The sequence below is a fragment of the Schistocerca piceifrons genome, chromosome X (assembly GCF_021461385.2).
Source record: "Schistocerca piceifrons isolate TAMUIC-IGC-003096 chromosome X, iqSchPice1.1, whole genome shotgun sequence".
NCBI lineage: Eukaryota > Metazoa > Arthropoda > Insecta > Orthoptera > Acrididae > Schistocerca > Schistocerca piceifrons.
Window position 1 is genome coordinate 705,761,747 of NC_060149.1, and position 27,740 is coordinate 705,789,486.

Here is a 27,740-nt window from a genome sequence, read left to right on the forward strand (position 1 = left end):
ACCTCAACATTAGGGGGATTTCATCTCATTTTGCATCTTGCGTTACTCTTGCGGCAGGCATATATGATGCTTTTTTGGCAGCCAGCAACAAGACAAAGAGGCTGTGTGTCATGTTGCACTAATGACGAAACATTAATGTCACTTACACATCCCAAAACTTATTTTACATATTTCCACTTGTATTTATAAACTGTGCTTATTGTATATATGAGGGTGGTGATAACTATCTGAAAATTTGCAAGAATTCGATCACTGTTAATAAGCTATATTAATGCTAAGAAATTCTTATTTTAAAATATATTATAATCCATCCTACTTACACAAAAACTGTTTATTTCAGTTTTTAAACACAAGATATGTGACAAAATCGGTATCAGACATCTATACATTTTTTTGCTGTTTTATGCATTAGTACAAGTACATGCACCTATAGCTTCACAGATAATGGAGAGATTGAAAAATCGTATTTTGAGATAAAATAAATTACTCAGTAGGTTAAGGGAGACAAAAATTTAATTCTGATGGGACATTGGAATTCAACAGTAGAAAACGAAGAGCAAAAGAGCGCACAGCTATATCAAAACTACCACTTGGTGTAAGAACCGTGGAAGAAGGTTGTATGCATGAAAGAGATCTGGTGACACTAAAAGTTTGACAGATTACATAATGGTAAGATAGAGATTTCAAAACCAGATTTTAAATTGCCAAACATTTCCCTGAGATGCTGTGGACTCTGATCATAATTTATTAGTTATCAAATGCAGATGAAAGGTGAAGAAATTATAGCATGGTAGAAAATTAAGGTGATTTAGAACCTGGATAAAATGAAACAATCAGAGGTTGCCGAGTTTTACAAAGACATCATTAGTCACTGACTGACTGAAACAGGTAAAAAAATAACAGAATCAGAATTGGCGGCTTTAAGAAGTGAAGGTAGTAGAAGAACAACTAGGCAAAAAGACAATGCTCATCAGGAATCCTTGAAAAATATTTTACATATTAAATTTAACAGATGACAGGAGAAAATGTAAAAATGCAGTAACTGAAACATGCAAAAGAGAATACAGAAATATAAAAAAAATAAGGCTGACAGAAGGTGTGAAACTGCTAAGTAGGGATGGCTAGAAGAGAAATGCAAAGTTACAGAAACAGGAATGATTATAAGAAAGATATATACTAAATATAGTACAATTTCAGAAGTATTCGGAGAAAATAAAAGCCCTTGTGTGTACATCAGGAGATAAGTTGACAAGCTAGTAATAAGCATAGAAGTGAAAGCCAACATGCGGAAGGAATATACAGAGTGGAAAACAACAATCTGACAAGGAGGTCAGAGCAAGTTATGGGACACCAAATTGAGCAAAATTTTCCAAATAAACGTATGTCTAAAGTGCACCACTGTGAAGCTACAGCCATAGAATGACAGCCAATCAGTGTCTAGAATGCAGAAGTTTGTTTGGTAAATGAACATATTTTTTATGTATATAGACTGAAGCAGCAGTACAGTTTTGTCCACCTAAGCTGCTACTGCGTTATGCTGTGCTGTTGTCGTGCTCCACTGCATTTCTTGCTGTGTGCTGTGTCACACTTGAGATACTGCGAACAGGTAATCAAACAACCAGCTATCCAACATTCACTATGCTTATGGGGCAGCAAAATGCAATGCTGTGGGTGCAAGAGGATGGTATTCTGAACATTTCCCAAACAGAAGACAACCAGTAATCCATACCTTTACATGCTATCTGATCAAAAGTATCAAGAGACCATAATGTAATGCAGAATTGACCACTAGATTTCACAACAGGCAGACCCACCAGTATAAAAGGAGGTAGAGAGTATTGTGTTGTCAGTAGAGAAGCAATAACAGCACAATTAGTCAGTCGCAAGAGCTCAGTGTCTTCGAACGTTGACTAATCACTGGGTGTCACCAGAGTAACAAATCCATTGGGGACATTCAACCCTTTTAAAGCTGTGCAACTCAGCTGCTGATGATGTGACTGTGAAGTGGAAACATGAAGGAACAACCACAGCTAAACCAAGACCAGGCAGACCTCATGCACTGATGGGCAGGGACCGTCGAGCATTGCAGAGGGTAGCTTCAAAAATCGCATCAGTGAAAGGTATCACTCATGAGTTCCAAAGTGCTACCAGCAGTCCACCAAGAAAAACAAATGTGCCTTTGGGTTATAGGAAATGTGGTGCAAAAAACTGATGAGTTCTTCAAAGTTGCACATTTCTATAGCCAAAGTTTAGTGACACTTGAGATGGTTTACAGAGTGACACTACTAGGCAGTGAATGATTGTAAACATGAGATTCGGAGAGATGAATCACTTTACACCCTGTGGCAATCTGACAGAAGCGGTTGGGGTTGGCGAATGCCTGGAGAATGTTAGCTGCCATCATGTGTAGTGCCATAGTGAAGTATGGAGGAGATGGTGTTAAGGTATGGTGTGTTTCTCATGGTTAGGGTATGGTCCCCTTATTGTGTTTAATAAAATGTTAAATGCAGGATATGAACACAGCATTGCATGCAATCTAATTAAAACTATGCAACTGAGACAGAACAATAAATGCCAATTGTCTTAAATGGGAGAAAAGAATTTCAGAGTACAGCTTGGCTAAAAGAAGTCATAGGTTAAAGGACACATTCCAGAGCATCAAGAAATAATTTGGTAATGGAAGGAAGTGAGTGGGATAATATACTGTAGATGGAGACAAAAGCTTAACTACAATACAAAGATTCTAGGTGATGTAAGCTGCAGTAGCTATGCACAGATGAAGAGATGTGCACAGGATAGACTGGTGTGGAGAGCTGCTGACCAATCTTTGGATTAAAGACAACAATAACAACAGCAATGTAACAATCATATACTTTAATCCAATTAAAAATATTATTTCTATTAGAAGTGCAGCTAGATATGGAGCATATAAACACTGTTTCCAGTCCCTTGATATTTATTTAGTAAACTTCATAAATTTGTTTAAAATAATTTATTAAGCTAAATTATATTGTATCACTAAATAGTTTTCCCACCTGTTTGCTGTGTATGACAGTGTCAAACTCTTTATTTAGGTCCACATTATTGCTTTTGTTTAATTTACCCAGTGTCATACTGCCATTTACTTTCGCACATTTATATCCTAAATATTCAATGCATGTAGCTATGGCTGATCTATTGGTTGTGTGTATGTGTTGCCAGGCATTGATATGTTTTTTGAACTGGTTACTGAAGTTCAGTTCAGTTTGGGCTATATAGAGAACTTAACATATAGTACAAGCAACATTACAGATTAAAGAATTTTTGTATACATTCAGGTCCCTTTCAAAATTGTGGGGTGACTTATGCCACACATTGTTGTCAGAGGATAAAGTTGTATTTATGTCATAAGACTGAAAGGTGTTGGCAATATTTTGGAAAATTGTCACAGTTTTTATTTGTATGTAATTGGACACTTTTCAATGTTATACAGGTAATTCTCATTCCTGTTTCACCACTAGTGTAACATATCACACAATCTTCTTGACTCACTACTGGGTATCCAAAAACATATTACATCTTAGAAAAAGGTTGGCCAAAACAGAAAATCAATATTATTTGTATATTATCCAATAAAGTGCAACCCTCAAAAAATATTCCATTATAGTCATGTTGAGAACTGCACGCTGCAGAATGAGCATTGAGATGTTTAGTAAGAAGATCACTGCAAGGCCGATCTAACAGTACCCTTGAATGTCTGAGTAACTCTAGTCAAAATTTTGAATAGAATAGTAATTTAACTGAACATGAAGCAGCTCTATGACAATTACTTTAGTAACAAACAAATGAGTATCTGTTATTATCCATATTGAGATCCATATCAGAGATGAAGTATTAGCAATGTAAGACATAGGTAGAAGATTAAAGTGGTAGTGTCACTGCTGAAAAAATAACCTTGGAAATTGTTTTAAGAAAGTTAAGGAAGGCACAGGAGTCATGAATCACAAATCATAGTTTTTTTATGTCACAGGGAGGACTCTAAAAATGAATTGTTTTCATTATGTAAACCACACTACCTTTCGCTCTCTCACCACCAAGGTCATCCATTCTGCAGAAGGCACAGACAACAAAAGAGTATCAGAATCTTTACAGAGTGTTTCCTGAGAGATGTCCACAGCATTATTATCTGTGCAAGGAGTTTTACCTCCCCACAAGAGTACTTATGTTCATGCACTACAAAAGGATAGGTGCCATTATGCAGTGAGGATTACCTTTTCCATTTTTGTATGGCTGGTGCAAGAAGCACCATAGTTTCATTCTTGAAACCTGTTGATTTGTCACTTGCATACATGAGAAAGGAGGACAGTTTCTGCAACTTTGGATCAGTACTGTGGCAGACCACAAAATTTCCTACCTTTGGAATACAATAAACCAGTCAAGGATATGTCATTTCAACAGGCTGAGACCATAGCCCACACTTCTTGTTATTCACTTTTAATATGGCCAGGTCAACTGATTTGTTTCTTTGTGTGTCTTTCCCCATACCATATTTTAGTGTTTGTGGGATATGTAAAGCTGAAAAGTATGAAAGTTTCCCTGGAAGTATTCAACCATTACATCAAATAATAGAATAAGAAGTAACCAACACACTGATTTAATGTCCTGCAAAGCAATGGAGACCTTACACAAACATCCAATAGTGTTTTATAAATAATGAGCACCAATTGCATGATGTTACAATTAAAAGCAATTAAAAAATGTGAAATGTAGTTTTTCCATTAATTAAAATTATTTTTTCAATTTCTTCCTATATGTGATGTTTACTGGCTTCTCACATGTAAGAGTTATTCTTCTCACACAATGAATTACTCCATATACTAGAAGAACATTCATAGTTCTTGTTTCCTGATCAGTTATTCCCAATAAAATGAAGTACTGTAGCTGTTCTATAACATTTTATAGTAACCCTTTTTTATATAATTTCTAACACGTACATTTCTCCAGTAGTACTTTAAGTGTCTTTGATTTAACAGGAAACTTATTGCTCCTCACAGGTTTTGCAAAGTTTACATACTCAGCATATTAAGTACGGTGAGATGGATAAGCAGGCAACAAATCCAAGAATACAACACATTTTAAGATACAATTCAGGAGACAAAGCACACAGGCAACACAGTACATGAAAGATCAAACAGTAAAAGAAGTGTAAGTAAGGGGAGAAAGAATTTCTTGTGTTGCATACAGTCTTTCATACAAAATGTGTAGAAAGAGTTGACAAGAATTGCAGTAAATTATAATGCTATTTTTAAGAATACAAAGCAGTTATATATCACTTATATGTTGTAGTAAATTTGCGAACTTTTAAACAATTTCTCATGGTATTAATCTATTGTTCTCACCTTCATCTCAACCTCAAGAACCATATTAATAATCCCAGCAGATGAATGAGCAAAAGTGAAGCCTTCCTGAAGCCTCATTCTGCAACACAGTAACAAAGGTGTCATGAACTAAAGGTTAAATTACTTTACTTATGTGCGTAAAGGAATGCTAGTACAGTACAAAATAAACACAAATAAGCTTAAAGAAATCTAAAGTTTTGATTGTGAGATTTAGTGAATCTTGGCACTCAAAAATTAAACATGTTAATGAATTGGTGTATTTCTCACCATCATTTACTTACAGACAACCTTACAAAAATTGAAACTGCTGAAGTTACAAATATAGGCAAAACTGCTATTACAGTTTTATAGTAAGAAGTTTATTCAACTAATTATTGTGAGTAATTTACAAAGAGTAGCAGCAAGTATTACAAAAAGTATGGGAGGACACAATTATAAAAGCTGAACACTACTTGGCTTGATGTGTTACTTATACATCACAGATCGGTGCGGCAAGCTAATCAACATGACATGTAACCTTAAACTGTGCACAGGACGACAAAAATTGTCTCTGTGCAGGAATCAGTCCATCATCCAAATGGAGTTGCTACAAAAACACAATACATGCAGCTACGGGGGCTGGACAAAAATATGGAAACACAGAGAGAAATTTATGCTTGAATATAAAATGCAGGTGACTGTCAAGCCTGCAGGTTGCATTGTTATATTTAACCAAGAATGGCACCTGCACAATGCATGGCAAGTGTTAGTCACGGTTAGCACAGTGTTCTGTGTAGTTGTGAGTGTATTATGTTCAAGGTAAGTGAATGTGGGCAAAATGTTGGTGCCCTTTTGGTGGGTACTTCCATAACTGAGGGGAACCAAAGAGATCTGTGTTTCAAGAGGAACCATATCGAAGATTCACTAAGTCACAATGTTTATGGTTTGTAGGTTTGAAATGGACTGAGATACTGATGTAGCCATCCTCGAGGTGGAGGTCAACATTGGAACATTGGAAGGTTGAGGAGGACCAGGTGAAACAAATGGAGGGGGCGGGGGGGGGGGGGGAGGTGTTGAGGTTCTGAAGGAATGGGAATGTTTATAGGGTGCCCTCACCATCAGTCCAGATCACAAAGATGTCATCAGTGAATCCGAACCACACAACATTCGCTAAGTCACAATGTATATGATATTTTGTGGTGAGTGATCATGACAGACTGTCACTGAAGAAGACTGTGATAAAAAATAAGAGGACAACAGCAGCAAAAGTCACTGCAGAACTGAATGTCACACTTTTGAACCCTGTCAGCACCAAAGCAACATGAAGGGAACTCCATAAGCAGGGAATTGTGGAGAGAGCTGAAATTCCAAAACAGCTTTAGTGATGCAAATCCCCATAACAGTAAAACGTGGTGCTGAAGCCATTACACTTGGACTATGGTGCAATGGAAGAAAGTCATTTTGCTGGATGAGTCATGTTGCACTCTGTTTACAACTTCCGGCCGATTTTACATCCCTAGAGTGAAATACAGTGCAGGTTCAGTGGTGATTTGGGCAGCAATATCATGGTATTCCCTGGTCCCCATGGTTACTCTGCAAGTTTGCATTACTGCCATGGATTTTGGCTGGTTAGGTCCATCTCATGTTACAATGTTTGTTCACCAATGGTGATGCCGTGTTAGAAGACCACAGGGCCCCAGTTCACACAGTTTGCATTGTCCAGGACTGGTTCTGTGAGCAAGAGGATGAATTGCTGCATCTCCCCTGGCCACCACAGTCTCCAGATTATTGAGTCTTTGTGGTCTATGTTGGACAGAAGGGTGCATGATTGCTATCTACCTAGATCATCATTACTTGCACTTGCCACTATTTTCTAGGACAAATGGTATAAGACTCTCTTGAAAACCATACAGGACCTGTATTTGTCCATTCAGAGATGACTAGAAGCTGTTTTGAATGTAAATGTGTCTCCTACACTGCATTAGGCAAGGTAAAGCATTGTGTTTTTGATGTTTCCATATTTTCGTCCACTCCTTGTATGATGGTTATTTTAAGGTTTGAAGCTGGACTAACAAACTTAAAATTTCAAAGTTCATCATTCAATTATCTTAATTGGTAGTAATGATGATCTAATGCAAACAAACCCACAGGAAATGGGGAGCCTTCACAAAGTGATGCTAGATAGGACAACCCAAAAAGTAAAAACAAATCCTTATGGGCATTGGGGGTCAACAACTCATATCTTTGTCAGAGATGCTTTATAGTTCTTATTTTCTGAAAGATGAAATTTGAATATCTGCTAAGCGACTGCAGACATTCTCTGCATTAGTTAGCAGAATTCCTTTTTGCTTCACTTGCTCAACTACTACAGGGATTGTAGTGGGCTTTGTGAATGCCTGACAAACAGGATTTACTTTAATGTGTAGTGGTGACAGTCAAATTTGGTGGAGGTGATTGGGGACTACACAATTAGTTTTGCTCAATGTAAAAATGAAGATAGATGTTTATGAAAACTCTGTACACAACAGTATGCTACTCACACTCTGCAACACTTTGAAATTGACTCCTTGTTGTTGTTGTTGTTATCCTTTTCAGTCCAAATACTAATTGCTGCAACTGTCCAATCTGATCTATCCTGTGCAAGCTCTTCCATTTCTATGTAATTACTGCAAGCCTTGATCTTCTTCTGTAACTTTTACTCCTCACATTTCCTTCCAGTACCACACTATTTTCTGATGTCTAAGGATGAGTGCTAACATCTGATCCCTCCTTTTAGTCACGTTGTGCCATAAATTTATCCCTCCTCAAACCTCCTGATTCAGTACCCCATCACTAGTTATCCTATTTACCCATTTAATTTTTGATGTAGCACCATGCTTGAAATCTTATATTCTCTTCCTATTTGTACTGTTTGTCAGCCAAGTTTCATTTATGTATAAGGTTACACTTCAGATTAAGGCTTTCAGAAATCAGTTTCTGACACTTAAATTTCTAATACATGTTTCATTTGCAGAAATGCTTTTCTTGCTGTTAACAGTCTGCATTTTATGTCCACTCATATTCAAATATTATCAATTAGTTTGGTGCCCAAATAGCAAAACTTGTCAATTAATTTTAGTGTCTCATTTCCTAATTTAATTCTCTCAGCATCACCTGATCTAATTCGATTTAATTCCATTACCCTTGTTTTACTTTTGTTGATGTTCTTCTTATAGCCTCTTTTCAAGACACTACCTGTTCCACTCAACTGCACTTCCAAGTCCTTTTACAGTGTCATCAGCAAACACCACAGATTTTATTCCTTCTCTCTGAACTTCCAATGCTTTCTCAAATTGCTTGTGGTTTCCTTTACTGTTTGCTCTATGTAATGATTGGATAACATGAGGGATATGCTGCAACTCTGTCTCACCCCCTTCTCAACTACTGTCTTCTTTTCATGTCCTTTGACTCTGGATTCTGTACAGCTTGTAGTTAATATTTCCTTGCTCGTATTTTATTCCCACTACCTTCAGAATTTCGAAGTGTATTCCTGTCAAAATCGCAAAAGGCTTACTCCAAACTGAAAAATGCTATAAATTCATGTTTGTCTTCCTTCAGTCTATCTTTTAAAATCGGTTGTTGCCTCATACATTTCTTTATTTCTCCAGTAACCGAACTGATCTTTCCCAGATACACTTCTACAGGTTTTCCCATTCTTCTGTGAATAATTTGTGCTAATATTTTGCAACCATAATTTCTTAAACAATTTGATAACATTCACACCTGTTAATTCCTGTCTTCTTTGGAATTCTGATTATTACTATTTCTTGATGTCCGATCATATTACGCCTTGGCAGAATAGTTTGATCATGACTGGTTCTCCCAAAGATCCCAATGATCCTGAGGGAGTGTCTTCAATGCTAGATGTTTTGTTTCAACTTGGGGTTTTCAGTTGTCCACCAAACTATTCTTGTAGTATCTAATCTCTCATCTCATCGTCATGTAAGTCCACTTCCCTTTCCATAGCATTATCTTCGCATGGTTTTTTTCCCTTTAAACAGCCCTTCTCTTTATTCCGTCAAAGTTTCATCCTTCTAATCTTCGCTTACTATTGGCTTCCCATCTGAGCATTTGATATTCAAACAGTTGCTTCTCTCTTCTCCACAGATTTCTTTCATTCTCCTATATGTGACACCTATTTGTCACAGAGCCATGCATGCTTTCATAATTAATAACAGATATTTTTTCAAGAGCTGATCACGACTAGTTTATATGCAAGGAATATTTTTGTTAATAAAGGAAGGAGTAAGGTAACAACCCACCATGCAATTTAGCCGTTGAGTCAGCTATGGTCACAGAAACAAGACAGAATGTTGCAGAGCTTTTGGAGAAATCCTCCTCCTGAACTGCTAGAGTACAAATACACACACACATAAATGTGCATGGCTACATCGCTCTTGCACTGCAGCTCAACAGGGATGAGGGGCTATGTCGGGTGGAGTGGATGAGGGGCTGCATCGAGTGGAGTGGACGAAGGGAGTAAGGAAGACAGGGGCTGGAAAGAGGTTTGGAGAGGGACGAGTAATGGTTGTAAGGGAGAGGCATCAAGCTCATTAGGCCTTATCTTTTTACCTACACGATCCTCTGCTGCCAGTACTATTTCATTTCTTTAAGCTCCATACTTACGTTATATCATATTCCTTTTGCATTTCAGTCAATAGTTGCCTAAGGCTCCCTTTGAAACTCTCAAAAACTGCTGATTCTTTCAATTTATCCAGGTCCCAACTCCATTATTTCCTACTTTCTTGGAATTTCAGTATTAAGCTGCAGTTCATAATGAATAAATTATGATCAGAATCCACATCCACAACTGCAACTGCAAATGTTCTTCAGTTTAAAACCTGATTTCAGAAGCTCTGTTCTGCTGTTGTAAAATCTACCTGAAACCCACCAGTGTCTCCAGGTCCCTTCAACATATATCTGTTATCAGTATAATAATGCCTCTGTCCATACAGCATATGCCAATACACCATATTTTAGAGAAAATCTGGTGGATTTGATAGACTTCTGATCCTACTGAATATCCTTAGAATAAATTACAGTACTGGTTACAGGTAAAATTAATTCACTCAAAAATCTGGTGACACTACCCACTATGCTTCAAGAAGAACAGGCACAAATTCTATCTTCAGTCCTACAAATTACATCTTCAGTGTAACATAACTTAGCAGAAAGCTTTCCTTGAAGTTTGAATACCTGAAGATTCAACAGGAGTAAAACTCAAACAATGGGAAGTCCAGAATGGAGTAACTACTCACCATGTAGAGGAGACATTGAGTTGCAGACAGGCACAATGAAAAGACTGCTATACATTTTAGCTTTTGGCCAAAAGGCCTACTTCTAAAGTAGAAAACACACACATATTCATACAATAAGAACTCATACACCCATGATCACTGTCCCTGGCCACTGTGGACGGACTGAGACATATCTGTGCCTCATTTGAGCAGCAATCTGGCAGTGGGGGTAAGGAGGCAGTGTTGGGAGGGGAGATGGGAATAGCAGGGTGGGGTTGAGGAAGGTGTAATGGTGCTTGGGTGTGTGTGCAGGGACATAGTGGGAACAGGTTAGAGCAGCTAGGTGCAGTCAGGAGGTTTGGAGGGGGAGGGGGAGGGGGGAGGTGTTGAGGGAGATGTAGAGAAGTATAAAAAGGGAAAAGGAATAGTGAGTGTATTGGTGGAATAGAAGGCTGTGTATTGGTGGAGTGGGCGCAGGGAATGGAATATGTAAGTGCAGGACAGGGACTAGTGACAACTGAGGTCACAGAGGGTTAGTAGAACGTTGAATATATTGCAAGGAGAGTTCCCACCTGTGGAATTAAGAAAAGCTGGTTTGGTACAAAGGATCCTGATGCCCCAGGCTCTGAAGCAGTCATTCAAGTGAAGCACAGTGTGTTGGACAGGATGTTCAGCAACTGGATGGTCCAGCTATCTCTGGGCCACAGTTTGTCATGCGTACAGACAGCTTGTTGATTGTCATGCCCACACCAAAAGCAGCATCATGGTTGCACTTAGTTTGTAAATAACATTATTGCTTTCACAGTGAGCCCTGCCTTTGATGGGATAGGCGATTCCTGTGACCTGAATGGAGTATGGAGTGGTGGGAGGATGTAAGGGACAGGTCTTGTGTCTGTTTCTACTGCAGGGATACTAGCCATGAGGCAAGAGGTTTGGAGTAGGGATGGACGAGGATGCTATATAGGTTTGGTGGGTGGCAGAATACCACTGTGGGAGGGATGGGAAGGATAATGGGTAGGATATTCCTCATTTCAGGGCATGACGAGAGGTTGTCAAAACTCTAGTGGAGTATGTGATTCAGTTGCTCCAATACTGGGTCGTAGAGTCACGAGGGGAGTTCTCAGTTGTGGCCGGATGGTGGATATGTGGGAGGTGGAATGTGACTGGGAGATCTGTTTCTATACAAGGTTGGATGGATAATTTCGTCTGTGAAGGCCTTGGTGAGACTGTGGGTGTATTTGGAGAGGCATTGTTCTGACTGCAGATGCAACGAGCATGGGTGCCTAGGCTGTATGAAATGGTCTTCTTGGTATGGAATGAGTGGCAGTTGTCGAAATGGAGGTATTGCTGGTGATTGGTAGGTATTGCATTCTTTTACTCAGTGTCTGTCATTTTTTCTCTACTTTCCTGTGTTTTATCTTTCACCTTCCAAACCACAAACGCTCTGACTTCTGAGCCACACTGTATCAACAATCTCGTCCATGCACAACACATAGCTATGTGACCATGCAGATTCTTGGTGTTGCATCTCATGTCCCACATTCTTCCTGCCAATATGGTTTATTCTAGACATTCACACTGATCACACTTCCTCTCTCACTAGTGCATACTTTCATGTGTATTTTCCTTACTTTTCTGTGCCACACAAACATTTTTAACCTTGACCTTACCAACACCCCCTACCCCCTTTCTCTCCTCTTATTCCAACACCCTTATATTGACACCTGCTGTCTCCTCTCTTCAGACACATCCAGCCATTGATCTGCATCTCACCACTATCGTCTTTTTATTTATTTTTCTCTTTGCTATCATTGTGTTTTTACATTTTTTTAGTTCACTTTTGCCTTTCACCATTGGTCCTACTCCCTCAGGTTTCACCTTTTTCCCCATACTTCATCTGATCTGTCCTTTTTGAGAGTTTTTGCCAGATAATTTTACATATATTTATGAGTTTTTCCTCCACATATTTTTAAGCATTTCTTATCCTCAACAATGCATTCTTGCTCCTTTCATCTGCACCAATACAGAACAGAGCCCTTACCCGAACCAGTACCCAATCCCACATACTGCTCCTGTGTTGTGTACCTAGCTCATGGAACCCCCAAAATGGCCTGACCATCAAATTGACAATTTCTGGTTACAAACCCTCCTTCCACAATAACCTCCACCTGTTCAAATTCTGTCAGTCCTGACCTCACCAACCAAGCCGTCAAAATAATGTAAATCAATCCCAAATCTCCTTGCACTACCTCTTACCCATCCGTAAAATTCTCCTGCTCTGCAATACCAAATTCCTGCATCTCATCTCTCGTGCTGAAACTCTTGCCCTTGAGGAACTAATGCAGCACACACTCATTGCCACCTCAAGAAACTCTCCAACCCATTCACTTCCCACTCCCACCTTGGACTACCTCTACAGCAGTCTCCAAACCTCCCCCCATTCCCTCATGGCCAATAAATCCTGCCTCGCAGGCCTATTACATTTACCACACCTTGAGAAACTCCCTCCCACCACCAGACAGACGACTGTAACAGACCACAAATACATTCATGAATGTATCGTCAAAAAGCCTTAGTCCCACAGAAGTATCAGTCCTTTCCAAAGGCCTTACATTTTACCCCAATCCCAAATTCAATCATGCTGGACATGTTACTAAAGACCTCTATTTCTCCTGGTCCCTACAGTTGAGACAATTTTTTCCCCACAAGCCTACTGATCAGACTCAACCAAAAACCAACACTGAACACTGTGTGACTGAGTTCAAACCTCCATCCAACCGTGATCCACCCTGGTAACATTCCAGAATTTCTTAACCTCAAATCTTGTCTCACCATCATTCCCCAAATGCCTCAATTTGTAAAGTAATATTACATCCACAGAAGGAACCACAATCCACCACCTAAAAATTGATCCCAACCTAATCCTACTAGCCGACAAATGCTCCACTACTGTGGTTTTCAACCACAGGGGTCACACAGTGGAGGGATTCTGCTAGCTGTCACATTCATCAACCTACAAACCCAGCCACAGCGACACCATTCCTGAAATCCAGCAGTATCTCCAGTCCTTCTTCAAATGCTTAGGCCTCGTCATAGAACCTCTTGTAGATGAACACCTTCAGCCTATTACTAGTAGTCTACCCTCCTACAAATCACACGATGCCCTGCTTGTCATTGTTGATGGCACCTCCCTGTATATGAACATCCCCAATACCCACGGTCCTGCCACTTCTGAACACTACCTTTCCCAATGCCAACTGACTCCAATCCTACAATTTCCCTTGTGGTCACTATGACCAACTATATCCTCACCCACAATAATTTCTCCTTTGAAATCATCACCTACAAACAAATCTATCATACAGCAATGGTCACCCACATACCACCACCATCCTATGCTAAACTATTCATAGGCCATCTAGAGGAATCCTTCTTACCCCCCCCCCCCCAAGAATATCAAACCCCTCACCTGGTTCAGTATCACTGATGACATCTTTGTGATCTGGACTGATAGTGAGGACACCAGCTGTACCACATTCCATACCAAGAAGTCCCTTCCATAAACGCTAGCCAACTGAGGTCATCACATCTGCAGTGACAGCTCTCCAAATATACCAAGCATCACACAGAGGCCTTCACAGACAGAATCCTGTATTTACTGATCCAACATTGTACACAGAAACAAGTCTCCCATTCCTTGTCTCTCTAGTCACCTGCCACATCTCACATACCCACTGTCCAACCACAAATGAACACTCCCCTTGTGACTCAGTACCACCCATGACTGAATCACGTACTCCACTAGGGTTTCAATTACCTCTCATCATGCCCTGAAATTAGGAATATTCTGCCACTATCCTTCCCACACCTCCCACAGTGGTAATCCGCCACCCACCAAGCCTACGCAATATTCTTGTCCATCCCTACTTTATCCCTGCCCTCAACCCCTTGGCTCATGGCTAATATCCCTGCATTAAACGTAGATGCAAGACCTGTCCCATACATCCTCCCACCACCACATTGTGTATTGTATTGTGTATTGAACCAGGGACCTAGAAATGATGGAGAGACTTCGTCCTGCCGTAGCCCACAGTGGTCCACAACCCCACAACAGACCACAGCAGTCCACCCACCCCACCACCACCCCACACCGAACCCAGGGTTATTGTGCGGTTAGGCCCCCAGTCGACCCCACCCCCTCCCTCCCTCCCCTCACCCCCCTGGGAACTTCTCATACCAGACGAGTATAACCGCAAATGTTTGCGTGGTAGAGTAACTATGGTGTACACGTACATGGAGACAGTGTTTGCACAGCAATCGTCAACATATTGTAATTGAGGTGGAATAAGGGGAACCAGCCTACATTCGTCGAGGCAGATGGAAAACTGCCTTAAAACCCATCCACAGGCTGGCCAGCACACCAGACCTCGACACAAATCCGACGGGTGGATTTGTGCTGGGGGCCTGCACGCCTTCCCACTCAGGAAGCAACGTATTAGACCGCGCAGCTAGCCAGGCGGGCTCACTACCACATACTCCATTCAGGTCGCAGGAATCACCTATCTCATCAAAGACAGGGCTACCTGTGAAAGCAATCATGTTATCTACAAACTAAGCTGCAACCACAATGCTACTTTTGACATGGGTATGACAATCAACAAGCTGTTTGTACACACGACAAACTGTGGCAAAGAGATAGCTGGACATCCCAGTTGCTGAACATCCTGCCCAGCACACTGTGCTTCACTTGAATGACTGCTTCAGAGCCTGGAACATCTGGACCCTTTGTACCAACACCAGCTTTTCTGAATTGCGCAGGCGGAATCTCTCCTTGCAATATATTCTATATTCCCATAACCCTCCGTGGTCTCAACTGTCACTAGTCCCTGTCCTCCATTTACCTATCACCTTCCCTGCTCCCACTCCAGTAAAGCAAAGTCTTCTATTCCACCAGTGTATCAACTAGTTCTTTTACCCTTCTCTATTTCTCTCCCATCACCCCCACCCCCTCCAAACTCTTGACTGCACTTAGCTGCCCTAGCCTGTTCCCACCATATCCCTGCACACTCACCCAAGCAGCACTACACCTTTTCCCACCCCACCGTGTTATTTCCCTCTCCCATTCCCATACCTCCTCCCATTGCCAGCTTGCAGCTCAAATGAGGCGCAGTTACAACTGTGGCCAGGGACAGTGGTCATGGGTGTGTGAGTGTCTGTGTGTTTCCTTCTTCAGAAGAAGATCTTTTGGCTGAAAGCTAAAATGTATAGCTGTCTTTTCATTGTGCTTGTCTGCAACTCAACATCTCCACTACAAGGTAGGTAGCCATCCGCCCATTTCATGTTGTTCATGTTGTTGAAATAGTACAAAAAGATGGGCATACACACGATTAATTACAACAATGGTCTTTCTGGAAGAAACAACAATTCATGTCCAGTGACTTTTGGTCACAGCATTTATATTGAAAAGAAACATAACTTTCATGGGCACATACAAAGCAAGGAGTGTTTTTATCATAATAAACAAGTTCAACAGTGAAAAGTGTTTTGTTTTGTGATCAGGAACTATACAGGCAATTTGGAAAATATATCCTACGGTATTTGTAATCACCATACGATTTAGTAATCTACAGTCATCACTTAATGTTTGAATCCCATTACACAAGCTTTATTTATCTCATAGAAACTCTCACTTTAAAATGTCAGCTACACTAGACAAGAAGACTTAAATATTGTGTTTACACAATGGATCAATATTTCAGGAAACGTTACACACCAGACCATTAATAACGTTAAACACAGTATCCAACTTTCAACACTTACTTTGTTATAGTTGAAAGAATTCTTGCAATAGCTGGTATCCCAATAGATGAATTAGGTCCAGATTGTGTTGACCAGAGCCAGCGGCGGTGATGTAAGTATCTGGATAAAGTTGTAAGCAGCCCTCCTGCATTAGCACCTGCCATGTTGTAGAGTAATTGCTTTCCTGAAGTTGCAGGTTGTGTTCCATCAGGGAAAACAACAGTGCTGAAATCTGGTGGAACACGTTCATACCTGGAACAAACAAACTACATTAGAATCTTAATTACTTATATATGACATAGTTATTCAATTATTTAAAAATGGATACTTTAATTGTTACATCAAATCTTTTATCTGCTAGATACCCAGAGGTGTAATGCATACATCTACACCCCCCCGCCCCCCTCCCTGCAACAACAAGCAAAGTAGGAATGAAGACAGAGCACACTAATGGACCTGTGACACTCCAATAAGGTTTTCTTTCTTTCTCTTTCTTTGTGATTTATGTTATTGGCTGCCAATACCAATTATTTGAGCAAATATGGATCATGGTAATGGTGATTGGAGATGCTTAAGACTGATGTAATGCTGTTAGTTAAAGCTTACTACACTAGATGATACCTCTCACGAATCAAGATGATGTGCTCTACACTAATTCCATCATTTTGTTTCACGAGTGCATTTCATGTGTTTAAGTGACAGTTGAATAGAGCACTTTCTGGACTGTTTTCCTTGTGTTTGCTACAATGTAACCTATTGCAATGGCAAGAAGATCTTGTTTTGAAATATAGCAAGATGGAACAGCTCCACTTGCTATAATACCACTCTTAACACAAATAGTATTTTTTTCTTGTCTGCTGAAATGAAAAAACATACATCTTTGTCTGAAAATTGAACAGTGCAATAGATATCCTCATATTAAATTGTCATACTCTTCAGAAGATTAGAATGTTGAAATGTTAAAATATAATTATTTCAAAAATACCAGTGTTACTGTTCTGTAACCCTGATTTTCCTGTATCCATCTGACGCATAAGTTGCACAATGTGGCGTTGAATGCAATATGTACTTGCCCTCGGCGGTCGAACTCCCCCGAATGGGGGACTCCCGGCCCACAATGCCGTATGCTCATTTCCATTTTTCCTGTTTCCAAATATCCAGACTTTTACAAGTATAACATATTTCAATTATAAAATTTTAATTTCCACACATTTCTTGGCAGACTTAACAAAATACCTACGATAAAAGAACGTACTCAAATTTTCACTTGTGAAAGCAGAACCTGCTACTTGTTATATTTTAAGAATATTTAACCAAATTTTATTTAAAGTAAGGTAGTTCTGTAATGTATATATGTATGAACTATCATTTCTGTATTTCATATTTTTACAGAAAATGTAATAACTATGTATTTTAACAATTTTCTATAACTCTCCTACTCCCATCTTTAAAAAAGCCACTGTGAGCAATGCTAAAGCTATTTGCCATCGAGCTATAGTCATGTACAGCTAGTATGCTAGTTAGTCCATGCCAAGCTGCAGTAGAGCACAGACAAATGTATATATGATTTGTCATGGTCAAGTCTTGACTGAGTAAAGTTCAGTGAAAGTCAGCCTTATAAAGTCACTTACGTAAATTTCCAATTGAGCATTTACTGAGTATGAACAATGTTGTTCGATCTAGAATCATAGTAGTGTGTGTAGTTTACTGATCTGCCATGTTACAAGTACTGTATAAAAGTTGATCATCTTAATGTGTTGACCATAAAAATAAGTAAGTTCAAAGTGAAATTTTACTTTGATAGTGTTATGTAAGGTTATTTACAGTTCACTTGAAGCAGCTACTAATCATAAACTGGACACTGAATGAAGAAGCAGCTTTAGGAGTCACCCATTCAGTCAGGTCAGTAAACTTACAGTTTGTGGGATTTAGAAATAGAAAGACTCCTTTTAGAAGGTTATAACAATTTGGTTTGAGAGACACAAACAGTGAGGAAAAGGAAAGTGACATGCATTCAGCACACCTGACAATGACACAACTACAAATGCCACAATACGCTTTTATGCATGTTATTTCATCCCACCATAGCTTCAGGTTCACTGGTAAGAGCAGTATAAATATGAATAAACTCAGCAGTAATACCTAGGGTATGGAGTTAATATGGCACAACAGATGAAGTAAAAACATTTATTGGAATGATCAATCTTCAGGCAATTCTGCAAAAGCCAGAACAAACTGTAGTCTTCAAAGAGGAAGTCACTTGTTACACCATTCTTCACGAAAATTGTGAATAAAAAGAGGTTTTGTCATCTGTAAAAAGTTCTGCACTTTGCATGCAACACTGCATATAAATCCTTAAGTACTATAAGTGGACAACTATTGAAAGTACAATTGATTACAGAACATTTGAGGGGCAATTTAAGATCAATTTATACACCACGAAGGGATATTATTATTGGCACATTTCTGTTGCTCTGGGAAAGTCATCTTGGATGGAAGCAATTTATCCTTTTACAGTGTACCTGGTTTGGCAACAGTTTTTTTTTTTAAAGCTATTCCATGTTTTATGGAATTTTATTACAATAATTTTGGTAAAGAATGCAAATTACGGCACTGAAGAGAAAAAAACTTCTCAAATTGATTTTGAAATTACTCATGATTTTCTGAGAAAGGGTTACTGTATTTACCTCGACAACTAGTACACTAATCGCTATCGACAGGGGATCTCAGGTTGATTCCGTATTTCTAGATTTCCGGAAAGCTTTTGACACTGTTCCTCACAAGTGACTTCTAATCAAGCTGCGGGCCTATGGGGTATCATCTCAGTTGTGCTACTGGATTCGTGATTTCCTGTCAGGAAGGTCGCAGTTCGTAGTAATAGATGGCAAATCATCGAGTAAAACTGAAGTGATATCAGGTGTTCCCCAGGGAAGCGTCCTGGGACCTCTGCTGTTCCTGATCTATATAAATGACCTGGGTGACAATCTAAGCAGTTCTCTTAGGTTGTTCGCAGATGATGCTGTAATTTACCGTCTAGTAAGGTCATCCGAAGACCAGTATCAGTTGCAAAGCGATTTAGAAAAGATTGCTGTATGGTGTGGCAGGTGGCAGCTGACGCTAAATAACGAAAAGTGTGAGGTTATCCACATGAGTTCCAAAAGAAATCCGTTGGAATTCGATTACTCGATAAATAGTACAATTCTCAAGGCTGTCAGTTCAACTAAGTACCTGGGTGTTAAAATTACAAACAACTTCAGTTGGAAAGACCACATGGATAATATTGTGGGGAAGGCGAGCCAAAGGTTGCGTTTCATTGGCAGGACACTTAGAAGATGCACAAGTCCACTAAAGAGACAGCTTACACTACACTCGTTCATCCTCTGTTAGAATATTGCTGCGCGGCGTGGGATCCTCACCAGGTGGGATTGACGGAGGACATTGAAAGGTTGCAAAAAAGGGCAGCTCGTTTTGTATTATCACGTAGTAGGGGAGAGAGTGTGGCAGATATGATACGTGAATTGGGATGGAAGTCATTACAGCAAAGACGTTTTTCGTCGCGGTGAGATCTATTTACGAAATTTCAGTCACCAACTTTCTCTTCCGAATGCGAAAATATTTTGTTGAGCCCAACCTACATAGGTAGGAATGATCATCAAAATAAAATAAGAGAAATCAGAGCTCGAACAGAAAGGTTTAGGTGTTCGTTTTTCCCGCGCGCTGTTCGGGAGTGGAATGGTAGAGAGGTAGTATGATTGTGGTTCGACGAACCCTCTGCCAAGCACTTAAATGTGAATTGCAGAGTAGTCATGTAGATGTAGATGAATCCATATCTGGCTGACAGATTAACAATCAAGAATAATAGTATTGTTAGTACAATGCAGCAAAGCAGGAAAGAGTTTTCTAACTTCACAAATAATTAAAAACATGAGGCACAATTCTGAAATGCCATTTTTATATAACTGTCTCAATGAGCTAGAGAATGTGTCTTGCTCCCGAAAAATAAATTTGGAAATAGGTTTAAAAAACTTAATATATGTCAAACAAATGATACACATCCCACTTTTATTTAAGGTAGATTACTTTGATGCCTAAATGGCAGGCATGTTTCATTAGTATACACTCACTTCACACTTTTATACTTCTAATGTGAATATGAATGCCAACTTTATAACTGAATGACCTGAAATTATATTTTTCTTCTAATTAAATCCAAGCTACACACCAAGTTATTCATGAAACATTATTTTTATTCATACCCAAATAATGGTAGGGTTACATAGAAAATTAAAAATCCAATAACAGAAAAAAATATCTGAGAAAATCCTGCTAAACAGCAACCAAATTAACTTGCAAAAAATGACATGTTAGTTCTTCCGAAAGATGAGAAACAGGAAACAAACTTTAAAAATGGTTAGGTCAACTGTGATGCCATTTATACCACTTTGCTTACGTAACTGCACATATGGCCATGTTATTGGACTTAATGAATTATTTTCACACTTTTTATTATTTAACCAGTAAACCCGCAAGTATTCAAAAAATCGAACTCTCAGGTATAAAACTGCTTCATACATCTGATTATTACCACATTACAAATAAGTCAATATGTTAAATAAGTTATGTGAAGCATGCAAGTGAGGAAATGTTTGATAAGGTTTGAAATTATGTTTAAAGTTTGTTGAAATTGCTAAGCGTTCTCATTATGAAACATTGGATGAATTGGATTGGGTAATTTGTACTCCATTTTAAGCAAAAGTTAAATCAATGTTTATGACACCATATCTCCTAACAACTGTGTGTCATACACTGAGGTACAATCAGTGGTATGTGTGGATACTGTCTACAAATCACGTTGTGAATAGAGTCATTGTTAAAGAAGTAATAAACTGAAATGTCATGTATAATGCTGACATTTTATTGCATGAACAGCGAAAAGTGAGAAACATTTTTCCTTTCATCATTTTGTGAGTCTGCAAGAAAAAATTTTGTACAGGCCTGAAATTAAGTGTAAAGTTTTTTGAAAGTTGCTAATTGCTGCCATTTTCAAATATTCGATGAATACAGTCCAGGCATTTGCACGCAGTCAACTACAATATCTCACTACAACCATACAGTTTCTAACCTCTTAATGAATAGATTATGACAGCATTTTAAATTTTTAAATTTGATCAGTAATTACACAAAATATTGAAAACTAAATTTCTGTTGCCCCTGGAAGTTGTCAGATAGGCAACCTGCAAATGTCAATGGATTCTACATTACAGGATAGTTGCCTAGTAATACAGATGCTCACTAGAGTAACTCACATTGAACCTATTGTGTTTTCAAAGATACATTTATCTTTCTTACTTTATTTATTTATTTATTTTAGCTGTTTGGGTAAAGTACAACCTAGACAAATGTGAGAAAGCTCTCAAAATCACCCTGAAATCTGGTGGTACAATCAACTTTTAACAGACAGGGACTGAACCAAGTTGATGCTTCTTGCCCCAGTTTGACACATTATCAAGCTGCCATGCCAACCAGACTGCAGGATTCATAATTCCATGACTGCAAGTTACAATATGTTGTACCTCACAGAGTATCAGAAGGTTCCTGGAGAAGACATCTTTTCAAACTATAAATTCAACACATTTTCCCCTGTTCTTAACTGATTCATTTCCATCCTTGGATTTATAGATAGATGTACACTCATACTGTAAATTATAGCCATGTTATTTGTAGTCTAGAACAATAGTTATGCTGTGCAGAACTGAATGAAGACTGAACAAGTTCCAACTGCTGCCTGCTGCCTGCTGCCTGCTGCCTGCTGCACATCTGCCGAGCAATAAGTTACATATATAGCTTTCTCTGTGTTTTTTAGCAGTCTAATTATTAAATTCTGAGGTTTTTTCTTGTTATGATGTGTAATCTTGTAGTTTATAACTTTAAAATATAAATTCAGACAGTCTGTAGCATAGCTGTTGTTGGATGAAACGAGTCTTTACGGGTCTTCCTGTTCCACAGAAAAGTGGTAAACTACTGATGTAATTATGTTGTGCAGCAAGAGGAGGGGAGTGAGGGGAAGGCGAAGGATATCCTTGTGGGAATTGGGGACAGATGGTGGGGAGAGATGCATCATGTTAGTGATGTGCTGAGAATAGCTGGAATCTGTGCACCAGGTGTTGGGCTGGTCCATTTCATCAGCTCTTTAAAGCCTGCATGAAAGAGTGACAGAGAAAAGATCAGGACTCTTTATTTTGGCTCAGTTATCAAAAGTTTCACATCCACCTTGACTGTGTGACAGTGCCAAGGCCTACGCGTAGGAAATGGTACTACATCTGTTCTTTAGTAGAATCACAGATTCTTTACATGCGTTTCTAACATAAAAACAGTATAGCCCCCTCCCAATATTCCAACAGGGGACAAGTTCCCCCTCTTGCTTTCCTTTGTAGACACCTATGGTAATGGTGAACAGAAAGAAGCAGATGTTACTAAAATGGAATGGCAGAAAGAGACACCATAATGGCTAGCACATCTAATGATGACGCATTTGTAGAATCATATGTAAAGAATGGCATTGTGCAAAAGCTGTATATTGTTACAGATTACAACAAGAACATGGGATATGAGAATAGGAGCAATTTTCTGTTATAAAGTTAAAAAATAGCTCTGGGCAGACTGAAAAAAATACACACATCTTTTATCAGACACTGCCTGTATCAATGCACACTCTCTCTCTCTCTCTCTCTCTCTCTCTCTCTCTCTCTCTCTCTCTCTCTCTCTCTCTCTCTACATGACAAAAAAAGTGAAGTGCCCAGAAGAGAAGAGGAGGAGGAGGAGGAGGAGGAGGAGGAGGGAAAAAATTCAACTTCATACGTTGAGAGAACATGTGATGCTTTTGCAGTGACTACAAAACTGAATCAAATATACAAAGAACTTGGAGATATGAGCCCATTCATCAGTATAACATTGCACCCCCTTGGCCTAGATGCATGCACTGATTTGGTTGGGAAAGGTGTCATAAAGCCATTAGAGTATAAAGCTGAGGCAGGCCGGCCCATAACTGTTGCAATTGGTCCTTGATATCCTACATAATGGCACTGGGACTGAGTCAGTGCCCAAGTTGGTCCCCCATGTGTTCTAAAGGTCACACCGCCAACAATGGTCATCTAGAGGTAGTGAAGGAATGCAATTCATCACTAAGCACAGTGTGCTGCTTTTCATCAGCAGTACATGATTCCCAGTCACAGCACCACTTCAAAATCAGCTGTTTATGTTATGGTGTTAATGGAAATCTACACACATGATGGTAATTCTCCAGTCTGGCTGTTCCTAGTCTGCGATCAATGGTGTGGAATGACTCAGAAATTTGCTGGGACACCATTACTTGTTTTTGGAGGGCAGGCACACTTGTAAAGAGGTTACAGTGTGCTTGGTGCACAACACGGCGACCCTCCCTTGAGGTGGTCAGATGCGGTCAATCACAACGTTGATGATTATGCCTGATCTCACATTCGCATGCAGTCCAACATCGAGCCACTGACACATCTGAAAGCCCCTCAATTGCTGGCCAAATAGAGACCTACAATGAGGCCCCTTTCAAACACTGTCAGATGCTAATAGCACTGCCTCACACAAGTATGCGTTATCTCCATGTCTTTCACAGTTATCACTCAAAGATGAAGTTGTTCACATCCCTTATATATCCAGCAGGCCTGATAACAAAACTAAACACAAACAACAGTAATGCACGCTGATTGTCATTCTACCTGTCACAGTGAATTGCCACTCTAAATCATTTACATATCCACCAAAGATTTGTGCATGTTGAAGTTACATTGACATCTGATGAAGTCAACAAAACCCACCAGTGCAGTTGACAAAGATAGCAGCCTACAACTAAGTCACACATGGAACCCGGCACTGAGCCGATAAAAAGCAAAGTGAGCCTTTACAGTGAGGTCCACTCCCAATCCTGACATCCTAGACACTGGGTACCACAGTTCGCAGCTGAGCATCACACTTCCACCACCTCCAGCACTCAACATAGTGGTTGTTCGGACAGTGATAGGAGCAGAATAATGGGGGGAGGAACAGCCGACATATATATAGAACACTGACTCAAGCAGAGCAACAGTCATCAGGAACAACTGAAGATGGTAATGAGACTGTTTGCCAAAATACCTCGGAGAACTCACGACATGACTCTGGTGAACACCTGAGAATTCTTAAAGTTACAAATATGCCAGGAAAACACCAGATGGTATAACAAGTACGTCATGGGAAGGTAGTGCTTCAACGTCATGGGAAGGTAGTGCTTCAACAAATGAAGATGCTGGACTAGCTGCAGAATTAGAAAGCATGGCTTATCTGTTCATTTGAATTCCTACTCAGATGTCAAGATGGTACTTTGATATCAACTTTTGCCATGGTATCACATCACATGACAAAACGAGCCAACTTGGTGCTGGTAAGACAGAGAACCAACTACAAGCCGTTGGCCAGCCAGCAGAGTGCACTACACAGTGGCTGCACATGCATCCAAGGGTTGAGGCCTCTTCCGGTGCTAGTGTCTTGTGACTTGTGACTTCTGTTGCACATCACACAGCAGCACACCCAGATCATGGGTGTGGAATATTACATGCAATAGTACACCCCTTCCCGCTTGCGGCCAGAGTGTCACTGATTCCCCAGGAAAGGAGTGGCCTCCCGTGATGTGGAGATGGTGCCCACGTCCATGGAGGCCTCGGAGATGAGAGGAGAGGGCAACTCCTGGTCAGCAGAGACCTTGGAACATGGGCGAAAGTGGCCAGCATGAGGAGAGCCCCAATGCCCGCTGTGGGAGCATGGGACAACAGGATCAGTAACATGTAGTCAAAGCCGGGATCAATGGGGACAGCCAGCAGTGGCGGGAAAGGTGGAGGCAACTCTACCTCAGATTGAGGGCACACAAGACACATCAGACCGGCAAGGGGCATGTCCACTGGCTGGAGGGACACCATAGCTGCTCCTGGAGGCTGTAACATCATAGGTTCATTGGACAGTGCTGACACAGGCAGAAACAGGCTGGAACACAGGCAGATAGGTGGCACCCAGCAACCAGGGTACCAGTAACAACAGTGGCATGCCTGGGATGGGTGAACAGGTGCTCACCCAGACACGCTGATTTTCATGGCACCAGATCTCCCGGTCTCCCATGTGGAGTGTGTAGACATGGTGGCCATTCTGACACATGAAGGCTGCCGGTAACCAGCAGGGATGCCAGTCAAAATCATGTGCCCAGACTGCCGTCCATGGTGCAGAGTGCAGTACGTCTTGAAGGTTTGAACCATGTGCTCAGCCCCACCGTTACATTGAGGGTGAATAGGAGGAGAATGAACATTGTCAATGACAAACTGTACACATGAATCATGAAATGCCAGGAACAGGAACTGTGGTCCTTTGTCAGCAACGAGAGAAGCCAGGAGACCTACCACACTTTAAAAAAAAAAAAAAAAAAAAAAAAAAAAAACCTGAATAGTGACTTCAATAATGGCCAAGAAAAAAAAAAAAAAAAAAAAAAAAAAAAAGCCTGAATAGTGACTTCAGTAATGGCCAAGGAGCACCAGAGCACATATGGAAAATGTGTCAATGACAATTAGCCAAAACACATTCAGAAACAGATCTGCAAAATCTACATGGATGCATTCCCCGCATTCCTAGGGCTGGGTTGCTGAAGGTCATGTGGAAAATGAAGCCTTGGGAGCTGCCTGTTCACTAGTGCACTGGGGATATGCAGCAACCAAATGCTCCAGCTCCCTGTCAATGCTAGGCCAGTACACATGTGTGCAAACCAAGGCTTTGGTGTGGGAAACACCCCAGTAACCTTCATGCAACAGCTGCAAGATCTCCCACTGCAAACTCTTGGGAATGATCACCCTAGGAGTGGCATTGTTCATGAAGAAGAGGAGGAGGAGGAGGAGGAGGAGGAGGAGAAGACAATGATGGCGATAATGACGACCAAGAGGTGATGGTGCAGTAGTTATGAAGCTGATCGAAAGTGCCACCTGGAGAACAAAATGACCAACCCTACCAGACAAGGTGGGTGGATGACCTGTCTGAGGATGGGGTCGGATGCTGCGGCCTTGGTGACCACAGTACTAATGACTGGAAAGCTGTCTACCACCTGGCAGGAGGTGACATCCAAATGAAAACACATGATCAAACTCAGGGTTCAGACCGATGGGCAGCCTGGATAAGGCACCCACATTGGCACCCAGTGGAGTGAAAATGGATGCCATAGTGGTATTTAGAGATGTACATGGTGGCAGCCAGTCCAGGAATATTTTAAGGAATTGATTAAAAAATTTATTTCAAAGGCCCACAAGTTTTCTCCCAGAGTAACATATGTTGTATCTACGTGACACAAGTTGCCTGTCTTGCAAAACCGAGGCAGTTTCACGTGTGTGGATGCTGGAGTGTTTTGGAGTGTGGAACACAGTTGCCTCTCTCTCTTGTAATCCAGACCTCGAGCAGAACAGACGTCTTTTTGGAAGGCAGAGCCTCTGGCGCTGCTTTTCACAACCAGCCACCAACGTAAGTTAACATGAACCGCTTCCCCTTCCGTTGTCCATTTCAATTAATTGTTCTACCTCCTAGACTGGCCTAAACCTGGTAACTTCTGACCCTAGGTGCACCCCTTGTACACCGTACATTGAAATATATCCTCTTTATTGTACCTAATTTCCTGTTTTGTCATTTAATGGCAGCCCTGGTTACCCACTCTCAAATCCTGACCACTCGACCTCCTGCACACTGTCGTCACGAGGCATATGTAACAATCTTCTACCCCCTTCCCCGCTCATAACCATTAACATTGGCTGAGCGAGGTGGTGCAGTGGTTAGCACACTGGAATCGCATTCGGGGGGCAATGGTTCAATCCCGTGTCCGGCCATCCTGATTTAGGTTTCCCATGATTTCCCTAAATCGCTCCAGGCAAATGCCGAGACAGTTTCTGTGGAAGGGCACGGGCGACTTCCTACCCCATCCTTCCATAATCTGATGAGACCGATGACCTCGTAGTTTGGTCTCTTCCCCCAGACAACCCAAATCCTGTTAATATTAGTGACCAGAAGTGGGATATACATTAAAATTGGTGCCAGAAGTGGAATCATATACATTAACAGAGATGAACAAGGCCCATCACTTTAAACTGTGGGCTGCCTTATTGGGGGTTCAGTCGGATGGACTCAATGACAAAACTGACAGCTTGTGCTCTATAATTGGTTGGAATTTGGTGCCATACAAGGCTACATGAAATTTGGTGAATGCATACACAAAGGCCAG

The 27,740-nt window shown here is 40.5% G+C and overlaps 1 protein-coding gene across 1 annotated transcript in view; it reads right to left on the reverse strand.

Moving 5' to 3' along the window:
• The window catches only part of LOC124722628 (KICSTOR complex protein SZT2-like), a 727,281-nt gene that overhangs the window by 553,998 nt on the left and 145,543 nt on the right, over positions 1–27,740 (reverse strand). Inside the window, exons 16-17 of the mRNA XM_047247762.1 lie at positions 16,454–16,684; positions 5,379–5,457 (exon numbers count right to left, since the gene is read on the reverse strand). Of these exons, the coding sequence (XP_047103718.1) occupies positions 5,379–5,457; positions 16,454–16,684 (310 nt within the window). The remainder of the gene's footprint in view (positions 1–5,378; positions 5,458–16,453; positions 16,685–27,740) is intronic.